This window comes from Mesitornis unicolor, unplaced genomic scaffold, assembly GCF_000695765.1.
Source record: "Mesitornis unicolor isolate BGI_N332 unplaced genomic scaffold, ASM69576v1 scaffold42301, whole genome shotgun sequence".
In the NCBI taxonomy this organism is placed as follows: Eukaryota; Metazoa; Chordata; class Aves; order Mesitornithiformes; family Mesitornithidae; genus Mesitornis; species Mesitornis unicolor.
In genome coordinates this window covers 1-15,945 of record NW_010166532.1, presented here as the reverse complement: position 1 = coordinate 15,945, position 15,945 = coordinate 1, and the positions used below count along the sequence as shown (strand labels likewise).

General features: G+C 52.0%; 1 protein-coding gene across 1 annotated transcript in view; it reads right to left on the bottom strand.

Annotated features, from left to right (window-relative positions):
• Window positions 1-15,203, bottom strand: part of LOC104548858 (disks large-associated protein 4-like) — a gene marked incomplete at both ends in the record, with an annotated part of 31,626 nt that extends 16,423 nt beyond the window's left edge. Inside the window, one exon of the mRNA XM_010194987.1 lies at window positions 14,994-15,203. Within this exon, the coding sequence (XP_010193289.1) occupies window positions 14,994-15,203 (210 nt within the window). The remainder of the gene's footprint in view (window positions 1-14,993) is intronic.
• Between the last annotated feature and the right edge of the window lie 742 nt (window positions 15,204-15,945).

Genomic DNA, 15,945 nt, shown 5'->3' with positions numbered 1-15,945 from the left:
AGTTGCAGGAACACAAAGAGCTCCAGCATAGCTGGGTCACACCTTGGGTGACCAAGCCCACCAACACCTAAAGCTCCTGGGTGACCAAGCCCACCAACACGAGTTTGGTCCAGTGCTCAGGGAACAGCAGGAAGGTTTTTACCAGAACTGCCCACTTGCTGAGGCAACACTGGCACGGTCTCACCAAGAGCCAGTCGGGGACGCAGTGTGGAAGGGCTACCACTGTTTGAAGTGTACCATTTCAACACTGTTCCCAGAAGAGCTGGCCAAGAGGGTGCTGAAAACACTGACGGCAGCCAGCAGCTTGTCAACACAGACGGTGATAACAGGAACAGGGCTGCAGCGGTGTCAGCAAGTTCCCCCAGTATAACTGGGGCTCCGAGGCGATTGCTTCACTCCCAAGAACAGAAGCAGCCAGCAACTCTGTAGCTTACCTCGGTCTAGAAATCACCACCATCACCGCCGAAAAGCCTCGAGACAAGAGAAGAATCAATTCCTCCATCGCTTTATTCTGCATGAAGATTTTAATGAGTTTTCAGTTACCGTATCCCAAGGTTTAAACCCAATCCAGACAGGGAACTGCTGGCACTGCTACTCCCCCTTGCTCACAAGATGAGATTCCAGCTGTTCTAGGCAAGGGCGAGTGTTCAGCGGTGCCACGAGGAGCAGCGGAGGTGGCTTTGCCAGAACATGACAAAAGCCCTCTCCCCACGCCCAGATGATGAGGAATCCTTTGTAACCTGAAAACAAACCCCACCCTGTACCCACAGGGCCAGAGAAAGCGCCCGTGTCAGCAGATGAGGAGACAACAACGTGGCACAGCCCCTGCGCAAGGGAGACGAGGAAGGCATCACCACGAACCCACAGCTCCCTGTGCTTCTCTGCCTATGGAAAAACCCTAGCCCTTAGTCAGGCAGCCAGCACCCAAGACGCACATCTTCAAAGCTACAATCATCAGGAGGTTTTAATAGTCAGACTCAATTGAAACTATTTCCTCCCTTAACTATGAGCAAACCGAGATGTGGCAACGCTGTGCTAATGGTGGAGAATCAAAGTGAACATTGCTGGGAAAGTTGTTTGCTGGGGCACAGGACGAGCTTTACATGTTAGGAAAACCTGTTGCATATTCTAATTCACAACTTAACATGGCATTAGTTATAAGATTAAAAAATCAAATCCCATGAACGAACACAGGAGAGGCTGCAGCAGCTGCTCCCTTTCATTAGCATTAAATCTGAGAGCAGTTTGCTGCTGCACCAAGCAGAACAGGGAATGCCACAGACCTCTCATCTGCTCTGACAAGGCAATTAAGCAAATATCCCAACCTTCTAATCCTTCTGGGCAGGGCACTAGAAAGCTTTCAGAGGCATGGCTGCTATCATTGCTGGGATTCCCGAGTGCTCCCATATGAGCTGACCGATGAGTGCAGTGAAGCTGAGCCGAGTTTGTCACCAGCCGGGCACAGAGGAGGCAGAGAAATGGCAGCACACGTCCCCAGTGACACCGCTCACACTGCTCCCAGAGGCCGAGAGTCCCCAGCTCTGCTTTCTCAAGCATTTCGAACACCACAAGCACTTCTAGAACAGTCCCTGCTCAATCCTCCCAAGGGAGGGCGTAACTGGACTAAACCCGGCACTTTCTGGAATCCTTTGCTTCAGGACTCGAGCAGGCCAGCGACAAAGGAGCCACTGTGCAGGCTGCAGCTCTGAAGTGGGAGCACAGCGAGTCCCAAGCACGAACCTTGAGTCTTCTCCAAGCACATGTGAGCCTCTATTATCTGCGACCTAAATAGCTTCAAGCCACCAACAACTCTTGGTCTATACAGCTCAGTCTGCTTTTACTGGAAGCTCCAAAACACCAAGTTCCTGGTTCAGAGTCCTGAAGAGTCCCTGTTGTCTCTCAAGCTGAGGGCCCAGACCACCACTGAGAAGGTCTGGATGCATCCATGCAGTACCTGTTTGCCCACACCCACGTTCCTCCGGTCCTTCAGCTCGCAGAACCTGCCGTAAAGGTACCTGGAAGACCTAAGACTTAACAAGGAGAGGGACACCAGGGAAGTGAAGAGCCCTACCACAGCCATTTAACAAATCCAGTTTCTAGGCCACACAACCAAGGGCGCTGCCGTGGCTACGCTGTTCTCGTGCCATTTTCCCCGCCACGGTGCTCTCACGACCCACTCCCTTCTGTCCTGGTATTGGACATGACAGCTCCCTGGCCTTCCACGGAGGGTTAACAGCAAAACTCAGTCTCCAGCAGGAGTATTAAATGTCACTGGAGCAGCCCCTGCTGCTTTCAGGAACCTGCTCAGCTGCAGAGCAGATGATTTTATTTTCCTGCCTGGAAAGCAATGTGCCAGAAGACTTCTTGGCTTCATTTCCCACCTTGCTTATATTTATTCCTCTTCGCAAATGAGTGATCTCTCCCTCTGCTCCTTTCCATTTGCCAGTTGTATAGCTCCAGCTACAAGATAAACACCATGAAATCAGACCCAGAGATCCTAGGGCAGGTTATGCCACAAAGCCTCCTCCCAGGACTCCACCTGTACACACTGAACACCAGCAGGCAGACGAAGCAGAGCTTTCAGCTCCGGCACTTCGGCTCGTCCGGGTCTGCTGGAGGAGGTCAGTCTGGCAGGATGGGGGTGACCACCACTGATCTGGGGTGGCTTGAGGAAGGTGATGATGATCCTGAGTCAGACCGTTTTGAAGTCATTCCAGCAAGACAGGGTTTACCAGAGGTCTTTTTGGAAGCAGTCACTCCTTGCTGAGGCACAGCTATCTGATCTTCCTGAGAAGCAGCGCTCACTCCACATCCAAGAGCTGGACAAGTCTCTGGGAGAGGCTCAGACAGACATCCTTGGTCCAAAGCACTGCAGACATGTTCTATGCAGGCTTGTTTAGCAGCAGAAAGCGACCTCAGAAGAAGCCTGTTCACAATTCTGCCGCCTTCTGTTCATCTTCAGCTCTCCCTCCCAGCTCATACGACGTCTCCCAGGGCTGCAGGCAGACCCTGTTTGCATCAGGGGTGTTTGCAATTGCAAAGTCCCTGCTCCACACAAGGCAGAAGCCTTTTGTCAATTATAGAGTAACCCAAACAGTAACTAAACGGAAAACAAGATCTGCTGGACTCACAGAAACGGTCAAGTACCAAGACTAATTTAACAGCCACAGCATCCCTGCTTCTCATATCAGGAGCTGACCAAGTCTAAAGTTCTGGAAAGGAAATCACAGGGCTTTTTGCTAGAGGTCTTCAGTCTCAATCCTGCCAAGCAGCTGTGCTAGGAGTCCTGTGGAGAACAACACCACAAGTTTTGGCAAGCAGGGCTGGGGCTGTTGTGTGCCACATCTCTGTCCATCCCTTCCCTTTCCCCCATCTGCTGCCCCAAGCCCGAGCGTTGGGGCAGCTGTTAGAGCAGGGAGGTGGAGACAGCTCTGAAGCAGCAGGGAGCGAATGAGCTCAACAACCAAGGACAAAATGGCTTGGAGAACCAGCTCAGACTTCCCAAAAAGCTCCTGGGACTAGGAAGCCAACCTCGCAGCAGTGTTTGGAGGTGGCCTGACCCGACTCCCACACACCCCAAGGCGAATATGCTGTCACCAGCTCCTCACCTCCACAGTTCTCTGGAAATCCCAGCCAAGCCAGACGCTTTGGAGACTGACGAAGGCTGAAGTTATTTCTCCACTTGGCCGGGGAACACATTACTGTATTCAAGCAGTCACTCCACGTTGTGTCAGGTGTCCAACACCAAGACCGGCTGTAGGATGACATTCATAGTAACATCAGCTTACCCTTCCAAATGAAGCACCGGCCTTTTGTTGCAGTGCTTTCCAGGGCAGTCACTGACTCGGCCTTTGCCACGTTTAGCTCAGAGGGATTTGCTGAGAACACAGCACAGGCTGGCACCACGTCAGCTACGTGGGGGTTGGTCCAGGAGGTGCTTTCACCTTAAGTGGCCTCACAAAACAAGAGCCAAACAAAAATAACCAAAGCGCGACTGTGCAGACACGAACTCAGAGCAGAATGTGACCCGTGGGGCACAGCAGGCACGGGAGCAAGGAGAGATGACGCAGCAGCAGGGCTCCAGCTCTCTGCCCCAGGGCTTGGTGTGCCAGAAGGAGCCTCCATCAGTGTGAGGAGGGGTATGAAGAGATACACCCGGACACAGCGGCCCCCAGCCAGCGCTGCCGCTGGGTCACCGAGGGAAGCTGCTCTGCCCCTGCCACTTGGCTCTGACCAGCACTCGTGCACTGTCCTGGTCCCAGCACCGCCAGTGAGGGGCCAGTGCACTTGAGAGGCTCGGGGCCACTCCTGATGTCTGCGCTACCGGACTGGGACACAAACCAACCCCATCCCTTCTACATTTTCCTAGAGAGCACTTTCAAGACAGCATTCAGGGTGTTTACGTATCAGAGCCACACTTTCAGAGGAAGAGATATTCCAGTCAAGTTTCTAGGATCTAAGCCATGCCAGAAGAGTTCAGACAACACAGCAGATACCGACGGAAGGCACTTCACATTCACAGTAAGCAACTGAACACCAGAGGTCCATCCCTCCGGAAAGAAAGCTGCTCTGAAGTCTCAGCCAGGGTTTTGATGAAGGTCAGTGGAACAGGACAACTCTACCAGAGTTCTCCTCTGTGCGGCAGCCAGCAGGAGAAACACTGTGATACAGCAGGGAGATGTCGTCAAGGAGCTGAGAAAACAAAGTGCTGAAACTGCTTCCATTACAGCCCAGGTTAACGGAGACCTAGAGAGCACGCTGCAGAAATTAAACTTCCTCCTCAATGCACCGACACAAATAACTGTGTTCTCAGCTCTGTCACACCGTAACAGCAAGAGAAAACTCTCCTTTATCCCCTCACAGCCTTTCAAAGGCCAAACCCAACCTGTAGTGCTTTTGAAAATAAATTGATGGTTCTGTGGCAAGTGAAGAGGCAGGACACCACCAAATAAGTGTTTTTAATTTTCAAGTACATGGTCTCTACTGTCTTCCAGTCACACAGCCCTGTGGAAGAGCTGGAAACTCTCCTGCTCGCTCCAGCTCCATCTGCACATTAGCCCCAGTCAGAGGGGCTGGTGCCATCCCAGAAACAAGCAGGGCCCAGACGGCTGCTGCCTTGCAGTGCCCCACATGTGGGGCTGCCTCAGGGCCCACTGCCCCCCACGCTGCCTGTGGGGCTGCCAGCTCCAACCAGCAGAGAACTCCTCTCAGTGGCTTCCAGGGAGGCCAGCAGAGCTTGGGACAGCCCTGTCTGCACAGGCAGCTGCTCCCTGCCAGTGCCAGCTTCTTCAGCACAACCCAGACTTCAGACAGGGATGTAAAGCTGCTCTGTTTCTATTACTGCCCCAGACATCCAGAAGACACAGGACACCTATGAGATGACAAGATTCGTACCAACAAGACCAAGTCCTGAGACGGTGAAAACAACTCTGCATTAAAGCAGCGATAGGGGAAAAACTCCACCCCCTTTTAGCAACAGATTCAGCCCTTCTGTTTTTCTAGCTGTAACCAAGATGCGCAGGACGGCCGAGGAAACCAAGCACTTACAAGTTATTTTGGATACTGCTTTGTAAACAGATGTGTGGCCAGTTATCTCACCGTGGGAGCATTAACACGAGTAGGCTCCGAGAAGGAGCAGCAGACCACTCACTGCATTATTCAAATGCAAGCTCTGAGCAGTTTGCATCACATCCAGCAGTGAATTTCCAGCAGTGTCAGCAGCTCACGCTGCAAGGTACCTGGGAGAATGTGTGAAGTGCCATCTCCCTCGAGTACCGCAGGGCTGTCCCCTCCTGCTCCAGCCCCTACCAGGCACAACCATAAGGACGGTCAGAGGAGGTGTTTCTGTGGGTATTACATTAATTGACAAGAGATCTGACTCAGCTGCACTCTACCCAGGTGCAAGCTGGGCTTCCTGCTCCTGGTAGCAGGGATGCCTTAAGCTTGGGGAAAGGGTGTAGCAACAGAAGTGTCACTTCACACACACAGCAGGCCATTCCTTTGACATAATTTATGCTGGGACAGCCTATTGATCTCTCTACCCCGGCAGGCTTCACACCAGAGAGCCACTGCTTCGAGTGCTTTAAAAGCTGCATGCATCTCAGGCACCAAAAAAACCCAAGACACGAGAACAAGGAATTTGAGAAACATGCAAGGTAGGGTCTGCTGCGCAAGTGAACAGTGAGCACCAGTGTGTAAGGGTCCCGTGAACACAAGACTGCGACTGACACCCACGAGATCAAAGGAATTGTGAGCACAGAGTTCAGGTTGTTGGTGTAAGACCGGCAGCACAACAGGGATATTGACTGCAACACGAGTGCTGACGGAGCAGAGCTGCAGCACGCAGAGCAGGGCCACAGAGGCAGGGCAGAGCCACGGCCCTTCCCCTCCCACCTCCACACCACGCTCGGCGCACAAGAGCCTGCAGCTGCCACCGCTGCCCGCAGCCACACGGGGTTTATTAACATTCGGTTAACGAACACACGCAGAATTCGTGGTTTCTCTAGGTCAGGAAACCAAGCATATGGCAATTTGTAACATGAATTCTGTTACACTAAGCACCGCCTTTCCTGAGGGTCGGGATCCAGCAGAAATACAGCGCACCCTCCAGAACTGCTGTCTGAGGGGGACGCGTGTCCGGGACAGCACTGCTCCTCCCCCAGGACTATCGGTTTGAGTGACAGTTTTAGAAGTGCTCCCTGTTCCAAATTAAGGGAGAGAGCTCTCGTGTATGGTGGTGCAGAGGGAAACACCTACAGAAAACCATTTCAGGTGTTTTGAATGAGCTGGTGAATTCTGCACAAAAGCCTCACTACACCAAGGAAGCAGTTGGGAACCTACTGAGTACCAACCCCATCCAAGCTACAGCAACCCTACCATTTCCGGAGGACTCCAGCCTGATCTTTCCACTTGTTTCTGCAGTGGTCCTGACTATGAGCACAATTTAAGGGAAATTTTCACAGAGTATTAATTCATACAATCACTGGAAGCCTCCTTTCATCAGGAGGTCACATTCTGGGATGCTCTGTTCAGTCAGACCACAGCAGGGCCCTCCTCATCGCTGTGTGCGGCACTGAACACAGAGAGGGACAACAGCACTCAGAGCTGGAGATGGGCTCCCGTAAGCAAATGGTCTGGCAGAAGTCAAGTCCAGGATGCTGCTATCAGAGAAAGCTCTCAGGAATCTTAAGGAGAGAAATGTTCATGGTTTAATCCAGCAGCCCCTGCCAGAATGAACACAAAGCCTTAGGTCTTGGTTTTTGCACATCAGATGCAAGGAGCTTCAAAACATTAAAGTTATTTTACATTTCTTTTTAATTTCACATACACAATATATACCCATTAGTACCAGAACAGTCACTAGGTTCTGCTGGGTGTGTATGTGTGAGAACAACCCAGTGCAGAAGCAATGACATGGTGTCAAAATTGCTTCTCAAGCCTTAAAGCCCTCAGTCTGGCTGTGGGAGGCATCAGTCAGACTCCATCCTGCGATGTCCCACTGCCACTTGGAGTGTTCAGGCCCTTGACAGGGAGGGAGGTTGACCTCTTGGCTCTCTGAAGGTGCCAGGGAACAAGACACCAAACTGAACCCAAGAGCAAAACAGGACGTGCAACCTGAAACTCTGGTGGAGATTACACCCCAAAAACCCCAAAACCACAACTAAGCACAAGTTTCCCTACTTAAAGACAACCCAGCTGCCCCCCTTCCCATCTCTGTTCCTCGCTGCCAGCGAGTGCTGCAGACAACTGTGCAGCCTAACACAGTGACCAGCAAGCGCTTGCTGCCTCTCAAGGCAAGAAATACAACCACAACCTCAACACAAACAGTCAAGCAACTGCACTTGCCTGTGCAGAGCTGGAACCGTAGCACTTGAACCTGGCAATTTCCCGGATCTTTGGGAACAGTGGCCCAGATCTTCATGTACCTAACAGGCTCCCAAGTACTGATCCAGACGTGTTAGGCATCTGGCTTTCTGGAAGTATTAATCAATACTAGAAAAAATCAGAGACTCCTTACACAGGAAATTCCCTTGGTCTATCAGCGAGACCTGAAGCCGGCTGGGAAATCTATTCATAAATTTCACCCGCAAGAAGAAAAAGAAACGAGCTGTACTTTGTAGGTACTGGAACATACAAACTGTGCAGGGAGATCACAGCTCCTGTTCACACAAGTTCCACTGCAAGACATGCAGAGATCCCCCTGCAGCAGATACTGCTGGGCTGTTTCCTTCCTACACCTGTGATTCACAGAGCGACCTATGGCAAAGCCCCAGCTTAAGAGATCCGGGAAAAAACAACCCAAGGATCAGCCCACCAAGCTGAGAACTGCAGCGAGCGCTTCCCAGCAGGAGAGACCCCACCGGCAGCTGACCGACCCTGTTCGCTGGACCCTGCACAGGACAAACTCCCAGACAGTGCAGCCGTGAGCAGCCACACTCAGTCAGGGGCAGCGCTGAGTTTGGCACGAAGCTGTGGTACGGATGAACAGGCCTGGAGAACCTCAGTACAAGAGGCCGACTGAACACATCCACTGCCCCTTCAGATAAGAAAGGCTGTGAGTAACCTGAAGCCAACTGCGCGGGGAGATAGAAGAAGAGCTAGAGAGATAGAGGGGAAACAGAAGATACGTCCATAGGTCCACTTGTGTCACAGCACACTCAGGTATTTCCTAAACCAGCACACAGCAGCTTCTCCATGAAAACCTCAAAGGACTTGGAAAACCTGGGCAAGAGCTTCAGCATGAGTTGTGACATCCAGGGACGCTGCCCGACATCACACTGCCCCTGTGGCCAGGTCTGCAGGTTTTCTAACTCACTCTATTCACAAACTTCTTGCAATCCTGCAAACAGAATTAAGCACCAGCCGGTCCTAACACTTGAAGTGAAAACTGAGTTCAGCTTTCAGCACCAGGAGGAGTTCAGACCAAGAACTGCATCTGACGGTGTTATCCAGCTGTGCTTCCCTTCTGCCTTGAAAATTTCTCAGTGTTGTGCGAACCACAGCACAGCAACCCTGCCTAAACCATGCCAATACCACTGGCACAGAAGTGACTCACATCCTTGACGTGTGTCACTGCTGGCTACACAAGGAGATCTCCAGGACTGAAAGCAGCCAAGTGCCACCCTCGTCCACCTTGTGTCTGCCCTGCATGACACCACCCTCAAACGCAGTGCTCAGCGCAGGCGTGAAGAGCCCAGGCAAGCGCAGACCTTGGTTCACTGAGGTATTTTCCTGCTGCTGAGGGGTGAGAAAAAAATGGAAAAGACTGAAATTCAAGTGCATTTTTCTTTAAAGCGGAGAAGAACTCCATTATCCCTCACCACTTGCTGACCAGCAGTTACCAAGAGGTGAAGGCACCAAGACTGAAGTTCTGCTCTATCACTCTGAAGCACAGCAGCGCAGCTCATTGGGAGCCTGGGGCTTCCAGACTCTAAAGTAACTTCACTTGAGAGCACCTGACAGCTCTGCATCATCTACATTTCTGTATGACAGTTTGCTTTGGGCACCAATCCATGTATGGCCAGGCTCCACCTCTGGGGGATGTTTGCAGGAGCTCTGTTTACCTATAACGAGTGTGCACAGCCACTGCTGCTACAGGACCAGGCAGCTCTAGTTTGGAAGTCATTATCAGAGATCACACAAGACAACTTGATTTCCATCTCCAGGTCCCGGTTTGCAGCATGCAGTCTGCTGAACAAGCATCTGGTGTCACAGCCCTTAACTGACTGCTGCTGCAAGGATGCTTCAGGCTTCAGGGCAGGAAACGCACAAACCTGGAGCAGATTTCACTACCTTGTTTTTCAGTAGGAATGTCACATCCATTAATAGCTCAGATCTTGTAGTTATTCTGCAAAAACTGTCAGTGCCCACTCACTCTCCCCTTTCACTTGTGGACGCTGCTTACCACCCTGCAGGCGAATGACAGGCACGTGTCCTTATGCCTAAATTTCAGAGAACTCAGCAGATCACGTTAATTTGTGGGATATTTGCTTTCGTGTTTCTGTTCCCATCCTCAGGTACTCGGCCCACCTTGGCCAGCGCTGCAGTTTTTCCTGCTGCGGGTGCATTAATTGCTACAGACACAGCCAAGCTGGTCTGAGGGACTCGGGACACCAGGAAGCGCTGAGGGAAGGGCTCTGGGGCAGGGAAGAGAGGATCGTGCAGTGCCACTGCACTGAAGACCAAGGACGTCACCGTAGACCTGCTGGTGGAAGCAGCACAACACTGAGCCAGTTTTCCTTTGGCTTTGTAACAGCAGCCACGGAAGCACCAAGCAGAAAGCAGGCAATGCCCAGAGATTCATCACTGCTCCTGTTCAGCTCATCCCAGAGCTGGGTGACCCCACTCCTCACCAGCATCAGTTACCTGCTGGAAGCACTGGGGAAAAGAGAAAAGCTTCCTCCCCCCATGGAGGACCACTACTTTAGTCAGGTTCTTCGTAGTTTTGAAAGATAGGGGTACAAAAGCAGCCTGCACAGCATCTTCTAACAAACTCACCATACAGAATGGACTATTCAGAACCCAGCACTGGAGGTTACATGGTGGCCAGATTATCTGATGTATACTCAGCACTCAAGCCTGCCAAAAGTCATCACTGGCACGGGAACAGAGCGACTGAGAATATCAGATCACAGAATCATCCCCAGTTAACCCCCAAGGACACAAACAAGTCTGGGGGATAAGGAAATCCCCGCAGAGCCTTAATCTGAAAGAAGCAGCCATTTCACAGCAACTCGCTCATGAAGTAAAGGAATTTGTTGGGGTTACCTGTGTTTAGACAAGTCTATGAGTGAGGACAGGACTGGTTGCTTTCTAGGAAGCAATCTATTCCTAGCCTTTAATGGAAATCTCCAAAACACTTTGGAATTGGCTGATTTGCTGTATTAAGGGAAGCTTCACCTTACCCTTCCCATAGATGAGGTAGCTTTCTACACATTGAAAGCATGCTAAAAATGCAGCTAAGCTTAAAAACCGTGCAGAGTCTGTAGATGAGCTGTGAACTCTTCTCCTGAAGGACATCGGTCTGCGAGCTGCAGTCCTGAGCAGTTCCAGTCTTAGACCTTCACGCGTTCATTTCCTCCTCTGTTGTAAGAAGCCGTGGGGTCAAGCAGCCTTGGCGGGGGCTGCTCCACGGTCCCTGCAGCAATCGGGACAGATGCGGCCAGTGTCAGCAGGGAACTAAACCACTTCCTACCCTCTACAGTTCTTAGCCAGTATTGTCTACAGAGCAGGTTGTGGCACCTCTGGGCAGGCAGCTATTTTAAGACCAACAGCAATACAAACTAACATGATTCAATCACATTTTCCTCCTGAACAGGACACGTACACCAAAGATGCCAAGGGAACAAGGTGAAAAATGGTGTTCATGCTATGAGCTGCTCTAGGCTTTCATCTCAAAAGCCCAGCAGTTCAGAAAGAGTTCGAAAAAGAAGAGGGTTCTGTCAGCAGAAATGCTGGGAAGCAGTTTCCATCCCTTCAGGAAAACAGCCAGCAATCTCTCTCACACTGAAAAAGTCCACTTGTCTCAGCTTCCATATGACATGAAAGTTTATCCCTTCTGTGTGAACACAAGGCTGCTTAAAACAAGTAAAGCACAAGGCAGAAGCCAAGCAAGTGCCAGCCCTGACAGACAATGACCCAGAGCAGTCCAAGCCACAGTGAAGGAGCAATGCAGAGCTCCAGATACACCCAGGGTCAGGGAACACCTGCATGTCCCTCCCTGACATCATGAAAACAAACAGAAGTTACAGATAACATGCTGCTGTGACAGCTGTGACAAGGCCTCTTTATCAAAAATGACAACTCACTGGAAGGCATTCACCACCTGTCTGCACCAGGGACCATCCTGTTGCCATTGGATTGCTTAACACCCGAGCAGGCTGCAGCAGCTCAAGTACAGCACCAAGTGCACTGTGAGACACCCTGAGGCAGAGCCCTGACAAGAAAATGGATAAAGCTGAGGACAATGCACGTAAGAGACAATCAGAGCACAACACATCCTCGCAGTCTTTGTGGTGACGAGTTACGGCATTTCAGGAAAGCAGAAGAAAGTTCCCAGCATTCTGGTAGAGAGCAGAATGAAGCCACGGGAGAAGCCCAGTTCTCTGCTACATCGCTGTCTCCACTGAGCTCACACATGAGGGCATGCAAGTCAAATCCTGTCGGCTTTTATGATCTCACCGTAGCTCTCAGCAGCCCAGCTACCCCATTATGTGCCTAAAGCATACCCAGCCCACCTGACACCCAGTCACGAGAATCACAGAATCACAGAACATTAGGGATTGGAAGGGACCTCAAAAGATCATCTAGTCCAATCCCCCTGCCGGAGCAGGAACACCCAGATGAGGTTACACAGGAAGGCGTCCAGGTGGGTTTTGAATGTCTGCAGAGAAGGAGACTCCACAACCTCTCTGGGCAGCCTGTTCCAGTGCTCTGTCACCCTCACTGAGAAGAAGTTTCTGCTCAAATTGAAGTGGAACCTCCTGTGTTCCAGTTTGTCCCTGTTACCCCTTGTCCTATCGTTGTTTGTCACCGAGAAGAGCCTGGCTCCATCCTCGTGACACTCACCCTTTAAATATTTATAAACATGAATGAGGTCTCCCCTCAGTCTCCTCTTCTGCAAACTAAAGAGACCCAGCTCCCTCAGCCGCTCCTCATCAGGGAGATGCTCCACTCCCTTAATCATCTTTGTAGCCCTACACTGGACTCTCTCCAGCAGTTCCCTGTCCTTCTTGAACTGAGGGCCCAGAACTGGACACAGTATTCCAGATGCGGTCTCACCAGGGCAGAGTAGAGGGGGAGGAGAACCTCTCTGCCCTACAACCACCCCTCTCCTGATATACCCCAGGATGCCATTGGCCTTCTTGACCACAAGGGCACAGTGCTGGCTCATGGTCATCCTGCTGTCCACCAGGACCCCCAGGTCCCTTTCCCCTATACTGCTTTCCCACAGGTCATTGCCCAATTTATACTGAGAAGCCCCGAGCCCGGCGGGTACGCAGGTTTTCAGTGCCACCAACGTTTGTTGACAGGGCTCAAGTGAAGCAGCATGGCAGCAGCTGGAGATTTGGGGCTTCCTGCCATGTATTTACTTGTTTGAAGTGAACTCAACAACAAACACAGCAACGGAGACAGTTCTGAGGAAGCGGTCATATTTCGCCTCTTCTGCCATAATCAGGGAAGCGACAGCCTTAAAAATGGCAGCTGCAATCCAGGCTCATTGAAAAGCTCTGTATCTGCCCTGAAACCTATTGAGCTGATCTGCCTTCTCCTCTCTATTGATCAGCAGGGTGTGTGGGGTGAGGGGCAGCACTAAAACCACTGCCTCCCAGGCACTTTCCAGCGATGCCATCGATGCCATCGCTGGTGACACCACAACCATCTCCACGGTGACACAGCAACGCAACTGAACCCGAACAGGAGGAGGCCAATTAGAACAAGAAAGCTCTTTTGTGGTTGGAAATGCAGTAATTGACAGAAATAAGAGAAGCTGCTATAGGAAGTGCATCGTTCCAACAAGAAAAGCCTTGCTTTTAGTTTGCAAGGTGAGCCTGAACCCCTCAAACCATGGCTAAGTATGAAAAAGCCCTTCTAGACTGAAAGGCTAAACCCCATGACAGCATTGGATGAGCGTGCTGAAGAACACCGAGCACAGCCTGGAGCAGAGGGGTCCCCTCTCCTCTCCCCTCACGTCAAGTTCTCCTTTCCACTGTAACCTGCTCCCATGCTTAGGAGGCTCCTCAGCCCCTCACGCTCAAGCAAAGCTTCTCAAGTGCTTTCCAACCTGCGACAACTGGCACACACCGCGTGTGGGGGGAACACACAAAAGAAACCAGCCCAAGGCTGTCAATCCACAGTGACTCATGCCAGCCAGGACTCCACCTCCAGGGGTGAAGCATGCTCAGGATTTGAAATAGATGACATGAGCAAGACCTGGACCCTGTGTGCATCAACATCATCTTGTGTTCAACCTCCGAACCAGCGAGGCGCACACAGGAGCAATCCCTGCTGGTGTAAGCTCAACTGTCATGGTGCTGCTGGGGGCACATTAAGCCAAATCTGAGCCCTGACTGATCTCCGCTCTCCACCCTGCAGCACACGAGGTGCAGTAACAGCGATAAGCCAGCTGCTGCCTTGCTCAAGCGGCCAGGAGCAACACAAAGCTGGGAAGAAAGCCCCAGGGCAAAGCAGCTGTTTAGAGTGCACCGCCATCGAGCTTCAAAGCCTTAGGCACCTCCTGCTTTAGGTTCAGCCCATTTAATAATAGGCTACATTCAGGAGTATATTCACAACATATGCAAGCCTAAATGCTGCAGCAGCCCACAAATAAGCTTAGGGTATACTCCAAGAAAGCAAGCTTGAAGGTGTAAGCTACAGCCTGAAGTCAGGGCAGCTGGGGCAGGGAGAGCTGCACCCAGCACAGCAGCCTGAGCACAGCAATGCTGGCCACGCTCACAGCTGGTGCTTAAACCTTCAAGGGTAACACTGCTCCCCAGAGCTGCAGTCAGCAGCTTTAAGTCTGTTCCTCTCCTGCAGTTCAGTGGGAAGAGAGGCACGGCACTCTCGGCAGGGACGATGGAGCACACAGGTCCCTCGCACTGGCAAGCTTACGGCATTGGAGGCCGGGCAGTGATCAGGTCAGCGGCTGTTCAACGATAAGGGGCTCAGCTGGGCAAAACTCTGCTGGAGCCAGCTTAAAAAAGCAATGCTGAAAGGCAGCACACAGTAAGAACCAGCACGAGCCAGATTTAACAGGTACCCTCAACAGCAACTGCAGCAGCTCCCAGTCACAACCCATCCAAGCGAGAGTCTCTGCACACAACGCGTCACCAGCTCCTGCAGCCTGGCAAAGTCAATTCACAGGCAACAGCAGCACTGAAGGCATCAGCAGTAACTGGGGCTCCTGGGGGGATTCACTCAGCCATCAGAAACAAGCCCTCCTGGGGCACACTGCTGAGAAATGGGACGAGGGCACTTCCTGAAGCCGCCGTCACCCGTGACGCTGCTGTGCACACTGCGGATGCGCACACTCCTGCGTGCTCCCTTCCGCAGGGCGGCCTCTGAGCAGCTCTGGTCTTCACCAGCCACGGTTCTACCCTCCAAAAAGGCTTTCATTCGTTCTTTTGTTTGTTTCTGGCAGCAGTGCTCCTGGTACATGAACCTGTCCACCCAGAACTGCGACCACATCCACTTGCTGCCGTCATCTAGACCCAAAGCACGTTCACCACCAGAGCGAGAACCAGAATCAAGCAGGAAACGTGATCAAGGACGAATCAGGCCTTGCAGCACTGGATAAAAGACATTAGGTACAGAAGGGAAAGAAAAGAGAGCAGCAGAAATGATGACTTTGGAAATCAGTTATTTTTAGAGCTGGCTCTCCCAGCACCAAAGATATTCAGAGCCCTTCAAGGGAAAAGAAAGAAATCAAAGGTAAGTGCACAAACGGCAGTGCCAGAAGAAAGCAGCCAGCGCTTCAAAGTTTACTGCTGTCACAACACCCGAGCCTGCACGGCTGGCCCAGTTCTGTCCTTTGCTGTGAAGAGGCCGCATCAGGCTGGGCTCTGCTGCGCCACAGCAAGCTCACAGGAGCCCCACCAGCCCCACTGGAGCCGTGCCACACGTGTGCTGGGGAACGGAGGAGTGCTGCTCTGTGCCCAGGACGGCTGTGAATCTGCCAGGCAGGACAGAGCACAGTGCTTGAAAGAGGGGAGGGAGGCAGAATGGCACTTTCATCCTTGCTTTTTAAAGCTTGCTATCATTCGACGCCCAAGATGAAGGGTCAGGGAGAGTTTCTCCCTGTACACTCGACAGCCTGCTGCCCTCCCAGCTCAGGCCGGGGGAGGCCTACACCCGGGCCGGCACCGCTCCGGCACCAGCACTGAGGCTCGGCGAACGGCGCGGGGCCGGGCGGGGCTCCTCCGCTCACACCGCACCCGCCTCGGCCCA